The sequence below is a fragment of the Mya arenaria genome, chromosome 6 (genome assembly GCF_026914265.1).
Source record: "Mya arenaria isolate MELC-2E11 chromosome 6, ASM2691426v1".
In the NCBI taxonomy this organism is placed as follows: Eukaryota; Metazoa; Mollusca; class Bivalvia; order Myida; family Myidae; genus Mya; species Mya arenaria.
Window position 1 is genome coordinate 15,085,482 of NC_069127.1, and position 13,752 is coordinate 15,099,233.

At 35.9% G+C, this 13,752-nt stretch overlaps 1 protein-coding gene across 1 annotated transcript; it reads left to right on the forward strand.

Annotated features, from left to right (window-relative positions):
- Positions 1–102: 102 nt before the first annotated feature.
- Positions 103–12,801, forward strand: LOC128239266 (uncharacterized). Its single transcript, XM_052955834.1, has 10 exons — positions 103–231; positions 4,753–4,889; positions 5,330–6,538; positions 6,755–6,840; positions 7,021–7,155; positions 7,464–7,700; positions 8,283–8,451; positions 9,666–9,810; positions 10,097–10,216; positions 10,517–12,801. The coding sequence occupies exons 2-10, from the start codon at positions 4,787–4,789 to the stop codon at positions 10,890–10,892; spliced, it is 2,580 nt and encodes an 859-aa protein (XP_052811794.1). The 5' UTR covers positions 103–231; positions 4,753–4,786; the 3' UTR covers positions 10,893–12,801.
- Positions 12,802–13,752: the final 951 nt, after the last annotated feature.

Below are 13,752 nucleotides of genomic sequence, written 5' to 3' on the forward strand. Positions count from 1 at the left end.
ATGGAAGACAAGTATTTCATACAAAATCAAAATTTTGATTTTATTCCTACAATCATTTTTAATACTCTCATACATTTATCGAAAATCATGCTCAAAATCAATGAAATTCCATATTTTATAATTGATTAATCAAGCAATGTGCAAACACTCTACCGTCTCGGATCATTTCCGGGTAAGATCTGTCAAAATTTGATAGATTTTGTTGAAATGTACATTGGAATATTGGAAAAGGTAGTGAAAAATAGATATTTATTACAAAAACTTAGTGCTTTTTGTTTGAGTACAGTATTGCTTTTTGTTTGAGTACAGTATATTTTACTCGTTTACTTGATTCTGATTTTCTATTTTAACATGTACAGCAACCAGCCTGTAGTTTAGATAACTGTAGTGTGTGGTAAGAACCAGCCGCTCAGTTGGTTAGAGCTAGTGTTTGTGCTGTCATGGGTTCGAGCCCTACACTGGGCACACCTTTCTTTCCATGTTTACTTTAAAGGTGGCGGCGGTTATTGGCAGAAGCCCGGTTAGCTCAGTTAGCACATTTAAGATTGTTTTGACAATGTCACAAATTTCATGCGTAGAAATCTGGAATTGACATTGTGACATTAATAACAACTCATTATTCCAGATGTCTAATGGCCATCCAATGGCCATCAACACATTCAGGAGTAAAACTACTAGTTGCGGGGCTCAAAGAACACTAGCTGCTATCCACGGCTACCAGACAAATCGGCCCCTTACCAAATCGGCCCCTAGCTCAAACGGTTACCTTTTCGGCCCCTTACCAAATCGTCCCCATCCCGTAGACGTTTCGGCCCCTGATTACCGAGACGTTTCGGCCCTTATTTTTATATCTAAATACATTGTTTAAGTAAAAAACATGTAATTTCATTTTATTTTTTTAATAGACAAAGCTATATACATGCATACAAAGGTATAGATAAAAATAGATTTAAAGAAAATATCTGTACACTTGAAAACATATTTTTATTTTATTTCTAAATATAAGTAAAAAACATGTATTTTTTTATTTTTTTATTTTAAGAGACAAAGCTATATACATGCATACAAAGATATAGATAAAAATAGATTTAAAGAAAATATCTGTACACTTGAAAACATGTAAAGATTTATTCACGAGATATTTTTATAAGACGAAATAGAGTTGAAGAAGAAATGTTTAAACTTCATTTTTTTTTTAAATAATCTTTAAATAATATACATAACTATGTATAATGACATGTCCATTGTCTAACATCAGTCTTGACCAAACACCTATCGCCCGCCGTAGATGGCATCAACATTTTTCAGGAACTCCTCGCAGGTGACCTTATGCGAATCGTATGAGTCCCACTCATCCATGATCCTGGCGTTGATGTCCCTGTAACGCTCTCGATATAAGTTATAAATTTTATGAAATTCAGTTATTTATATTCAAATCAGGTATATATAAGGATGAAAAAACCAACTATTATTAATCTTATATTGAATACGTATGCAAAACCATACTGGCTTAAACGGTGATTTTAGACAGACGGTCTTTTGGCGAATTGTCACATTCCACAGAGGTATCAGGCGTTGAAATTGTGACACTTTGTGTTTACAAGCTTATAAATACGTCTACAAGGTTTGCTCCGACTTTCCCAACCGCTAATTCTCACACTTAAAGATTATTACCAATTATCTCTTCGCACCTCAAACAGAATATTATTTCACTTTTTTATTACGTATATATTGTTTTACTCTTTTTAAAATGCATTTGAACTATCAAGTGGTATCTTGTTTGCAATTCATATCTATAAAACAAACATTATTTCCTAATTATGTTTAGATAAAACACTAATTGTCAAAAATAATAATTAATAATTATTCTGGAGCAATAGTATACCACATAGATAACAAATTAATGGTTGAAATGTAAAGGCATTTTTAAAAAACGCAACACGTTTAAAACAAATGGTACCCACTTTTAGAAACGATTTAATATATATACTTACGTTGTTTATATTACTCAAATCTTCTTCAATCAACTCTAAATAACATTAACAAATTAAAGACAATTATTCATTCAGACGTCTTTGAATGTCTTTTTCACACCCACAACACTAACAGTTTGCCTTGCAAAAAAGAACGCATGGTTTAAAGACAAATTTTCTTTGAAGTCTTTAATGATCAATTAATAATTAACAGTTACAACAAATAAAATTTCTTAGATTTTCTAACATTTTATATTAAAAATCAGGGTTAATAGTTATTTAGATTTTAATCATATTTTTATATCAGTCATATCAATATTTTTCATGCATATCTGTCTATTTTTAAATTTAAAGATTTTATTTACAACTTATTTACAGATCTCATTGACATTTATAAGACGACCTACAATGTTTTTCTTTATACTCAAGATAAAAAATAAAATAAAATTAAGGGGCCGAAATGTCTCTATTGAAAATCACTAAGGGGCCGAAACGTCTCGAGTCATTTTAATTAAGGGGACGAAATGGCAGGGCCGAAACGTCTTAGGGGCCGATTTGGTAGTAGGCCGATTTGGTAAGGGGCCGATTTGTCTTGCTCCCCTATCCACACTAGACAGTGGGTTCTTGCCCACAAACACTATACTCTGCCCCTTAATTAACCATTTGAGCTTATCCAGGCGTTCATGCATTTTATTCTTAACACCATTAAAGTAAACCTGGTAACATGATGTGGTAGTGTTCTTGCTGATGTGGATTTGACACTTTTACTACCAGTACTTTGTATGGTTGTCCTGAATAGCCTTTAAGGATTTTTAATGTTAACCGGCAAATAAAAATAGACATGTTAGCAGTTAGTTTATATAAACTTTAAGGCGTGAGTTACACTTGCATTTCGTGGTTCACATTGAAGGGATATATTTTGAGCCCATTTTAGGACTGAAATTTGACCATGGTTTTTTTCTCCCATAGGTCTGATTATCAAGACTGGTTTGACAATGGGACTCATTCCCAAACCCAATTATACGGTATTTATCCCAGTTGGACAAAAAAATATCCAAAATCAGAGCCACATAATATCATCTTCCAGTACCAAGAACCCGGAAAAATAAATAGTACAATTTTTTGAAAATACTGCATTCAGATTTCTTTATTGATTTCAACCAAATAACATATGGTTCCCTTTTTGCATTCATACACCCAGGCTAAGGTAATGGTATTTTGATTGTGAAAGGGATCCACACTAGGAAAAGTGCTGCACAATAGAAAGTTTTATTGTGGAAAAATCAGAAAAAAATCTGTCCAAAGGGATTAAAAAATAATTCACTGCTTGCTGTGGCAATAACTACTAGCCGTCCAGCTCAACCTGAGATAAATATTGACAATGCCGATGGCAATTTTCAAACCTCTATTAACATTCCTTCAAGTAGTAAATATGTATATATATATATATATATATATATACATATTTACTACTTACTGCCTATATATATATACATAGAGCTGTAAAATTTGATTACCTACAGATTTCCATACTATATGATTGAACATTGGCTTACACATTTTTGATTCTTACTTGATGAATAACTTAAGAAGCCTTTGTCCAATCCTCACTAAATTTGGTCAGAATGTGTATGGGAATAATATCTTTGACACGGTAGTTGACCAGCCATATCGCTTTAATCACTCAAGAGTAATCGCCCTTGAATAATATGAATGACCTAAAATTGGTCTTGTTTGATTACCTTAGAAGCTTTTGTCCAATCCTCACCAAATTTGATCAGAATGTGTATGGGAAGAATATCTGGTCAGGTTCGAAAACCAGCTGTTCACCTAAATCACTCCAGAATTATGACCCTTGAATAGGCAAAAACTGTCTTAACAGTGTCTGCCTTTTTAAAAAAAAAATGGTTAATATTCAACTACCAGTACTTACATGTATCACAAAACTTGGTCCTTAAATTTGGATGGTCGTATTTCATGACAGTTGTCATTCTTGTTCATAAATATATTCATGGAACCTTTTTTTGTGCTGAGTTTGTTTCTAATCAATTTTCAATTATTATATATATAAATAGGGCTTTGTCTGCCCATTTTGGGAAAAAGACCCTAGACATTTTGGGAAATTTTGCGTCGGGAAAATGCTGATATTGGGAAATTTTAGTTATAAAAAAAAAGCTTTCTAGTCTCCTGCGAATTAAGACATGATTTAGTAAATGTTTATTAATCACTTTAAAAGACCCACAATGGCTGAAATATCAATTCTTGGGGTGTAAATTTCTATTGCAATAAATCATGACAGATGATATTTCATATTTCAGATCTAAGATAATGATAAAAATAAATGATTTCTGAGTTCAATTACCAAAAAAACTTCACCTCACATGATTTATTAGGATGTTGAAAATGAACCAGTACAGGTAAAAAGAATTTCTAAAAAAATATTTGGATTGGGATTTTTTCTGAAGTTCGGGAAAAATATCTATATTTTGCTTTGGAAATGGGTCCGATAGTCGGACCCGTGGGTACTATAGAAAAGGCCCTGATATATATATATATATATATGTTACAGTAAGATTGTGAAATCAGGGATTATATATACCGGTAAATGGGATTAAAGCATGTACACATTAAATATTCCCAATTGAAACCATTAACGCATTAAAATTTCCCAAAATGAAAAGGCCTGGCCTCTTCCAAATATTTCATTGAAATATCTCTGCATTATATGTATGTTTTCTGTTAAATGTAAATTTCGTAAAGTGGACTATTGTTTTTACAGTTCGGTCAGAGTATGGTCTTGTAATAATGTCCCCATGAAGAAGTCAGGTACTGGGTCTGCTGAGGGAGGCCAGGAGAAGGCACCAACTGCTGAACAGAGAAGGCCGGGCATTGCAAGAACTGGACAACAAGCACATGGTTTGCATTTTAAAAGATTTTAATAAAATCATACTCCTTCAAATTATTTTTATATATTATAATATTATTTTAATCTATTTAGACCAAAATTAAAGTTGCGATATGTGTATACAAAGTCATGTGGATTTTATTTGCCTTTTATAATAAGTTTTCATAGCCTTCATACTATGTATATCTACTATATGTATCATATGGCTAGTTTGCCTAATTGGGATATAATTATCACTGATAAATATCTCAGTTTAAGGACCTATGTAAAATTGTTCAACAGCATCACTGGTATTAATTACACTAAATAACAAAGTGTGAATTGTTCACTTCTTGTAAGAAGTTTACAGGTTTACAGCATTTAGCTTTTGGAGCTGTCATACCCTTAGTTTTCTCACTGAGAGCAGTCTTTGAAATAATTCTAATGACAAGATATTTTGTATGCTTGACAGTGACAGGATCCAGTTTCCACACCACTCCTGGTGACCACAGTTCTACTGGTAGACATGGCCGCATCCATTTGCATCAGCCATATCTTCTATCAGCCTTGGCCTCAGGACACGGGCAAGGCCTACCCAACAGTAGCGAGGGTGTTTCTTCCAACTTGAACGATGGCAACAGTGATTGGCAGAGAACACTAAGATATACACAGGTTAAGTCTCGACAGAGAGTGGCACAAAATGACACCCCTTCATTGAACAACATCCATCAACCAGATATACCGGATTCCCAAGCAGCGTCTAATCAAGGCTCAGCAAGACTTATACCATGCATGAAACGATCACATAGTGTTTTATCTTCAGAATCTGTAAAACAGAATGTTATCAGGCCTAAATCTGTTCCAGCCACTCTGATGTCAGAAAATCAGTTCAACAACATTAACAACAGCTCATTACATGTAAGTAGGCACCGCCAACCGTATGACGTGGGTTCACTGCGTGTAGAAGGTGCCGCACGAACAAGTACTCCAGTAGATTATCAGGTGCCTGTGTTCAGTAATAGTGATACTGTGTTCACCTCATCCAGCCCTGTTCCGAGTCCTCTATGTATTGACAATGGTGCTGCGTTCCCATTTACCAGCACAGATTACTTTGTGGACAATGAGATTCCAATGTTGGAACTGTTTCCACCACTGAGAACTCAGGGACACACCACCACTACACCCCCACTGAGTTTGGGGTCAAGGACTCATGAGTCTGAAAGAAGTCTACAAATCCCAAACCCATTTACACAAAACTTAATAATTCAACAAAAGATGGAACAAGAACTTCAATCAGTGCAAAGACAATTGTCTTTGTTACGTGATGAACAGATTGGTATAGTAAATTATGGTGCGAAGAAACGGGTTGTGAGCACAGACTCTTTTGTTGGTGCTTCAAATACTGCAAAGGGTGTTTCAGCCGCAAAACCCACAGATAAATCTTTCCCTCTCATAAGGTTTGCTTCAGGAACTAGGGCGTCCAATGGGGCAGGACCTTCCCGAAGTCTTTCGGTCCCTGTACACAGGAAAGCCCCTGCAGATGCGTTAGGTGATGAGAACCCTTTAAAGCGACCCCATCGTGGGGGCGATGGGGTTAGATTGGGGGAAGAGAAAGACGGAATGGTGGAGTTAAGGCCTCCAACTCCAGGTGGGATCAAACGAGCAGGACCTTACCTTTTAGGTGGGTGAAAATTCCACATACCGGTACTACACATTTCAAGGCAAACTAATAAAGGCATAAAAGTATTGTTTTAGTAAGTGAAGGTGGAAAAAACATGATGTCATGTATTTATATCACTGATCTTTCTTAAACTCTCTTGTACTGGAAAAGTTCACCTAATTGTCTTGCATTTTCATTTGTATAACGGTATATGTACATTTTGTTGGTTTGTTACAGGTCCACGTCTGGGCTCCTCCCCAGTGAAAAGTATTGTGCAGTGCCTGGCCAGGAAGGACGGAACAGACAAATTCTACACGCTCAAGGTAATGCCTGGATCCATACCCTGGTCTATTTAATCCCCTATCTCCTGATTAACATGACTAATGAGTATGTGTGTAATATGATAGGTTATACTTCATCATTATAGAATCAAATCTTAATCAAGTGCTGCTAATTGGCATTTCAATGGATTTTAGGCTTTGCTTAAAACTTGCTTCCTTCAGATCTTAACTCTGGAGAATGGGGGTCGTGAGCGTACAGACGATCGACAGGGGAAGATGCTTATACACACAGAGTATAGCCTGCTGTGTCTGCTGCGACACCAAGATGGCGTTGTGCATCACCATGGCCTCTTCAAGGTAAAGCCGTGAACACGTGGTGCATTCAAATGATTATCATAAGATATGTTTTGGAAAAGTAAAGAAAGTTTGAATTGCTTGTCATTTGACATTATTTTCCTGTTGAGGTCTACTTTTAATTATCAATTTTATTTGGTATATTTGAACAATATTACTTATAAAAATGTTTGTTTACTTTCATAATTGTAGACTCAAGCTGTGTTGGTTTTTTTCGATAATTTATTCTCTGATTATTTTCCAGTCCTTCAGTCTAGTTCGTTGTTAAATTGTATAATTGTATGTCGTCATAATGGTTGTCCATGTTTCAGGATGAGGCTTGGGAGGAGAAGGAGCATGATGGCGGTGGCGGGAAGACTGAATTCACTGGACGTCGTCGTAAACGCCTTTGTCTTGTGCTTGACTGTCTCATTCCGCACGAGTTCAGCGACCAGAACAGTGACCTCATAAACCTGCAGCATTATGTGATCAAGGAGAAGAAGTTGTCGGAGAAGGAAGCTATTGTTATCTTCTATGACATCGTACGGGTGGTCGAGTGTCTCCATAAGGTAACAACTGATCATCTAATATTTAATAATATATTTAATACAGCTTTATACAGGTATTAAAGCATCTGTCAAATATAATTATGAAGGCTATGTATATCATATTGATGGAAAAATAAAAAATGCACCATAATTTTACTTTGTACAAACTGATTCTGGTTTTTAAACCAGCAACAAATTCTAACTGGTAAAGTCAAATCTATCCCATAATACTAAATTTTTGCAAGACTGAATGCTACAAATGGTATACAATCATAACTCATGTAAAAGCCTTAGCAATGATCTTGGCAACTGGATATTTCTCACAGAGTTATAATTACGTTTTCAGCATGTCAATTGTTTTGGCAATTTCACAATAAACAGTTTCTGTTTGAGAAACTTTTAACTGTCAGAAATATTTAAATCTTTTCTGTGTATATATATAAATACAAATGGAGTAAGAACGTTATCAAATTAAATTATAGTTATAATATTTCGCTCCAAAACTGATCTAAATATTTTCAAATATATTCATTATCTCATAATTAAATGTTTAGTTCTTAATTAATTTGTATTTAGTAATAACTATTGCAAACTGTTATACAGAAAAACATAGTTCACCGAGACCTAAAGCTGGGTAACATGGTCCTAAACAAGCGTAGCCGGCGTATCACAATCACAAACTTCTGTCTGGGCAAGCATCTTGTGTCTGAGAATGACCTTCTCCTGGACCAGCGAGGTAGCCCCGCGTACATAAGCCCTGACGTCCTCAGTGGTATGTAATGGCATTAATTCCTAAGGCAGTAATATACATGTACTGTATAATTATATAATCCAAATAGCACAAGAAAGGCAAGTCTGATTACAGAATAGCCTTACATCTAATTCAGGGAATAAGTTATATTTCTTGGCTTAAAATGTCTTTAACCCAAGCATGTGACTGTGTTTGATCTAGTTCAAAAACAGGTTTGCCTAAAAAGCAGGGGTTCTAAAATTCAGGATTAATCCTGAAATAAGGATTGAGAGCTTTTAACTACAGACTATTGTGCAGTTGTAAAGATTGTCTTCTGCAAGGATATCTGCATCAAAACAGCAGGAAATACCTTGAAATGAATATAAATGACTTTGGAAACAATTTCAAAAGAATTTTATTTATTTATGTACTAAGTATTAGCTATCAACAGATACCTTACAGATTGCTGGCTTTTCAAATAAAACACTATATCCCGCCACATTGTTTGACAGGGTCTCTAAGCCCAGTAATTTGTTGGCCCTTGATGTTGTGTTGTTTACCATGCTGTCATTAAAGCCAACCATCACATGGATCCCCTATCACCCCTGTAGTTCAGGTTCCTTGTACCTTAGTTAGCCCAGTGACATGTAGTCCCTGTGTGTTGTGTTGTTAACCATGCTGTCATTAAAACCAACCATCTCATGGTTCCCCTCTGTATTTCAGGTTCCCGTACCTTGGTAAGCCCAGTGACATGTGGGCCCTGGGTGTTGTGTTGTTTACCATGCTGTCATTAAAACCAACCATCTCATGGTTCCCCTCTGTATTTCAGGTTCCCCGTACCTTGGTAAGCCCAGTGACATGTAGTCCCTGTGTGTTGTGTTGTTAACCATGATGTCATTAAAACCAACCATCTCATGGTTCCCCTCTGTATTTCAGGTTCCCGTACCTTGGTAAGCCCAGTGACATGTGGGCCCTGGGTGTTGTGTTGTTAACCATGCTGTCATTAAAACCAACCATCTCATGGTTCCCCTCTGTATTTCAGGTTCCCCGTACCTTGGTAAGCCCAGTGACATGTGGGCCCTGGGTGTTGTGTTGTTTACCATGCTGTCATTAAAACCAACCATCTCATGGTTCCCCTCTGTATTTCAGGTTCCCCGTACCTTGGTAAGCCCAGTGACATGTGGGCCCTGGGTATTGTGTTGTTTACCATGCTGTCATTAAAACCAACCATCTCATGGTTCCCCTCTGTATTTCAGGTTCCCCGTACCTTGGTAAGCCCAGTGACATGTGGGCTCTGGGTGTTGTGTTGTTTACCATGCTGTACGGCCAGTTCCCCTTCTACGACAGCGTGCCACAAGAACTCTTTAGGAAGATCAAGGCAGCAGACTTCAAAATACCAAAGTAATATTTGTTTTAGTAGGAGCATATATGTTCTTGCAATATGTTCTTTCATTTTGCTTATTGTGTTAACTTTTTGTCTTGTTAAGTTTGACTGTTATCAAATAAAAACACTAAGCTAAAATAAAAGTGTAATAACACATAATTTAATTTCTTAATTTCGCCCTATGACTATGTCTTTTATGTGATACCAGTTAAGAGCCATGGTTTTAAGGTTTTTTTTGTGCAATGCCTTGTTTCTTGATGTTTGAAATTTTCTCATAATTTCTGTTATTTGTGTTTGTTCCAGTGACATGCGCGTGTCAGAGGACACAAAGGCAGTGGTGCACCGATTACTGCTGATGAACCCCCGGCAGCGGCTTTCGGCAACCCAGGTCCTCGACCAACTGTCAACCATTATTGCCAGATGGTAAAGAGCTCTTAAATTCATATTTTCATTTATGCTTCAATTAATATGGCTGTGCTGGCTTTGTACAAAGTTAAAGAATCTTTATTTTATTCTCTGGTAGAACAAGTTCTGCTTTAAATGTCACTGAGAATTATTTCCCTTCACCACTCGATATGTATTTGCAAAAAAATAAAATGATTTGACAGTCACAAAATGTTGTGTTATAAGATAAAAATAAGTACAGTTCAAAATAATAAGCTCAACTATATTATACTTTATTTTGCAAGGCATTTTCTAGTATTTATTTTTCCTACCTTGCAGGCGGGCTATGAATGCTCCCGTGGGCACACTTCAAGTCGTACCCGACATTGATGACCAGAGTGAGGAGAAAAAATCCCTACCTACCAAACAGCAGCTTCAGTCAAGCACCTCCAAAATACTCTCCAGTATTGAGGTGAAAATAGCCCCTGCACCTCCTCAGCCTCCACATGTGCAGAGTCCACAAGTTATGATGATGTCGCCACGTGTTGCTGCGGTGAGGAGGCGGGGCCAACCTGGGTTACACCCACCTATACAGCAGATGAGCAGTGATGCTCAGCCTGTGTCATCTGCTGAACTGTTGGCCCATAGGCAGTCGATGGTTCAAAGGCAGAAGGGTGTCATAGTAACCAACAGACACCAACCCAACAGATCGTAGGCAACTTACGTTTCATCTAGGAAGAATAAGATTGAGTTGTGTTCCAATTAATAATAATAGCGGAGTATTTGCTGCGGTTTTCTTGCATATCAGACCTTTAGAACACTGTTTCTGGTCATATGACTAGTGCTTGAACCCCTCACAACCCCTATGTGAGATGAGTGACATGCAACAACAAGCCATAATTATAAAACTAAAAATGTGTCCATAGGACTCCGGTCCCCCCCCCCACTTGCCTTACGTGACCGAGGAAATATTCACACCATTTCAAATCTATTTCCAACCAAACTGAAAGTCTATCCATAGAAATTATTCAGTCACTCACATTTTATTGGAAACAGAATAGTTCGAAAATGTCAATTTTTAGTAAATGAAGGACCATAACTCTCCCCTTACTATGTGCAGCTGCAAACAAAACCCCAAATGTACAACTTCGTCATCTCAACAACATTCTCCTGAGGTTCCAAGACTCTAGGTCAAATAGTTTGGGAGTTTTGAATGACACAAGTTCGCATAATACTTACAGACAGAATCTTAGATGGACGCGCTGACTGACAAGGGCAAATCTATATCCCCCCTCCCCAAAAGTGGGGGCATAAGAAAAAAATATTGCAAAAATATTCAAAGGCTGTAAAGATAGTGATATTCTTTGCAACTGTTTGACATCAACTGTGACATCAAATAATGTTGTGTCATGACATTAGTAGACAATGACTTGAATGTGTTTTGGTAATATGTGCAAAAACTGTTACCAACATCAAAAATCTTCAAAAATTTAAAGTTAAAGGTTCGCAAAAAAAAAGTATCAATCATGTGTTACCCAATCAGATGGAGGGAGAAATCTGACACTCCGGCTCTCTGCATAGCCGAGAACTTGGGGAAACTCCAGTACTGACTGCTGTGAATGCAGCATGGACTTTCCCACCTATACTGGTAACACTTGTATACTTATATTGTTGGGCATTGCTGTTTTACCGGTAGGTGTCGTCAGAAAGAAATTACTGGTAGTAAATCTGGAAGTGCTGTTTGTGGTGCAATAGATATTAAATTATGAACATTGAACACAATTAAGTGTCTGCGACATTGCATGCTGTGAACCGGTTTGATTGTTATCAGCAAACTAAGGAAATATACTTGCTTAAAGTATTTATTATTACAATTTTTACAAAGCCTTGTTACCACAACGTTTTGCATGCTAAATTATATTTTTTGAAACTGTTTTTCTCAATTTTTAAAACATTTTGTAAATTTCCCATTTTCTATTTTCCTGTATTGGATTTAATTAAGATTTTGTTGCTCTATGGAATTAATGATGGATACATTTAAAAACTACACAGACAGTGGATTGAATTTATAAAAACAAAAGGAAACATAGATGTTGAGGGCATTACCTGTAAGACATGTTCTTTGATTCTGCTGTTGTGATTTACTTGTCCTTCATTGTTGAAGTTTTGACTGTATTCATGTGTTTCTACTTTCTTCTGCATGTTTTTTGGCCGTTTGGTGTAACAGTCTGCATTATAGTTCAAATAAATGGGTTACAGTGTAATGTTATATTAAAGTGAATAATGATACTTGGTACCAAATTTACCTACATAGTGAAATGACTAGTAACTAATATCATGGTAAAGATGTGGTTGTTTATTTCAATTGAAGTTACCCAAATTGAGAGGTTATCATGTAGATACTGTTCATTGATTATAAAAAATTATTCTGTTTGCTTTTAATGTAACTTAATTTTTCTTATAATTATGTTTAATGTATTATTTCTGTATATTGTGATATATACTTGGATAAAGATAGTTTGTTTAATGTATAGATCTGTATTGATAAACTATTTGTTATTATGGTTATCATATTGAGAAAATGAAAATGTATCATGTTATTATATAATAAATAAAAGTTTTTAGCAGAAGTTTGTTTTCAGCCGATGAATTGGCCAAATCTCTGACCGCTATCTAACCTGAGCATTCCTTTACCAATCCTGATTAAAATGTTGTCACAGTGTTAAAACTGCTTTCAATAAACAACCTCCATCCAGGTGTTACAACCTTTTTATTGACCGAATTCACCATGTATGCTTCCTTACATTAGGGCTGTGATTTGTTGGCAGATTTTCATGGTTCTGGTGGCTCCATTGACCAAAAATAAAATTGAAAAAATATTCGTTTTAAACTGATAAAAAAAGTTAACTTGTTACTTTGGCTTGTTAATTTGTTAGTATTAACAGGAGAGCCTTCAAACAGGAATCTAAACAGCCAGTTTTACTTCTTTCACATGGTGCCTGCCCCCTTTGTCCCCATAAGGGACCAAAAGCTGCACCCAAACCACACGCTGAAATAGTTAAAGTGACACTCTTATTCAAAATCAATACATAAACATGTATAACAAACATCAATTTTGACTGATAAACATTTAACTACTTACTAAATAATGCATTTATGGAAAATATTACTTACTGATAACAAGATGGTAACCGTGTATTAAATAGCAGAAAGCGCAAAAATATTGAATGATTGATAAATGCTAAAAAATTTACTGTGGTCTACTTTAGTCTCATTAGGTAGAAATACCGTGTTTTATGCTCATTTCTTTCAAATTAAACTTGGTATCCTTCATAAGAACCATTGTTTTCGACATTTGTTCATCCTTTTTGGAATATTAAACAATATCATTAATTGTGGTAAATCTTATTTGGGAGTAATAGTGCATCTTTAAGTCCTTCAGCTGCAAGGTCATTCAGATCCCTGCTTAATCAATCAATTCTTATTTATGATTACCAAACTTAATGGAATTGTTTAGAGGCATACTATATAGAACAAGTTTGGTAGCCTGTCAGAATGGAACATTCCTTATTGAA

Excerpts from the sequence above, each read along its gene's own strand:
- LOC128239266 (XM_052955834.1), top strand. The coding sequence starts at position 4,787 with ATGAAGAAGTCAGGTACTGGGTCTGCTGAGGGAGGCCAGGAGAAGGCA. Across the intron at positions 7,156-7,463 it reads ATCACCATGGCCTCTTCAAG|GATGAGGCTTGGGAGGAGAA; the intron begins GTAAAGCCGTGA and ends TCCATGTTTCAG. Across the intron at positions 7,701-8,282 it reads TGGTCGAGTGTCTCCATAAG|AAAAACATAGTTCACCGAGA; the intron begins GTAACAACTGAT and ends ACTGTTATACAG.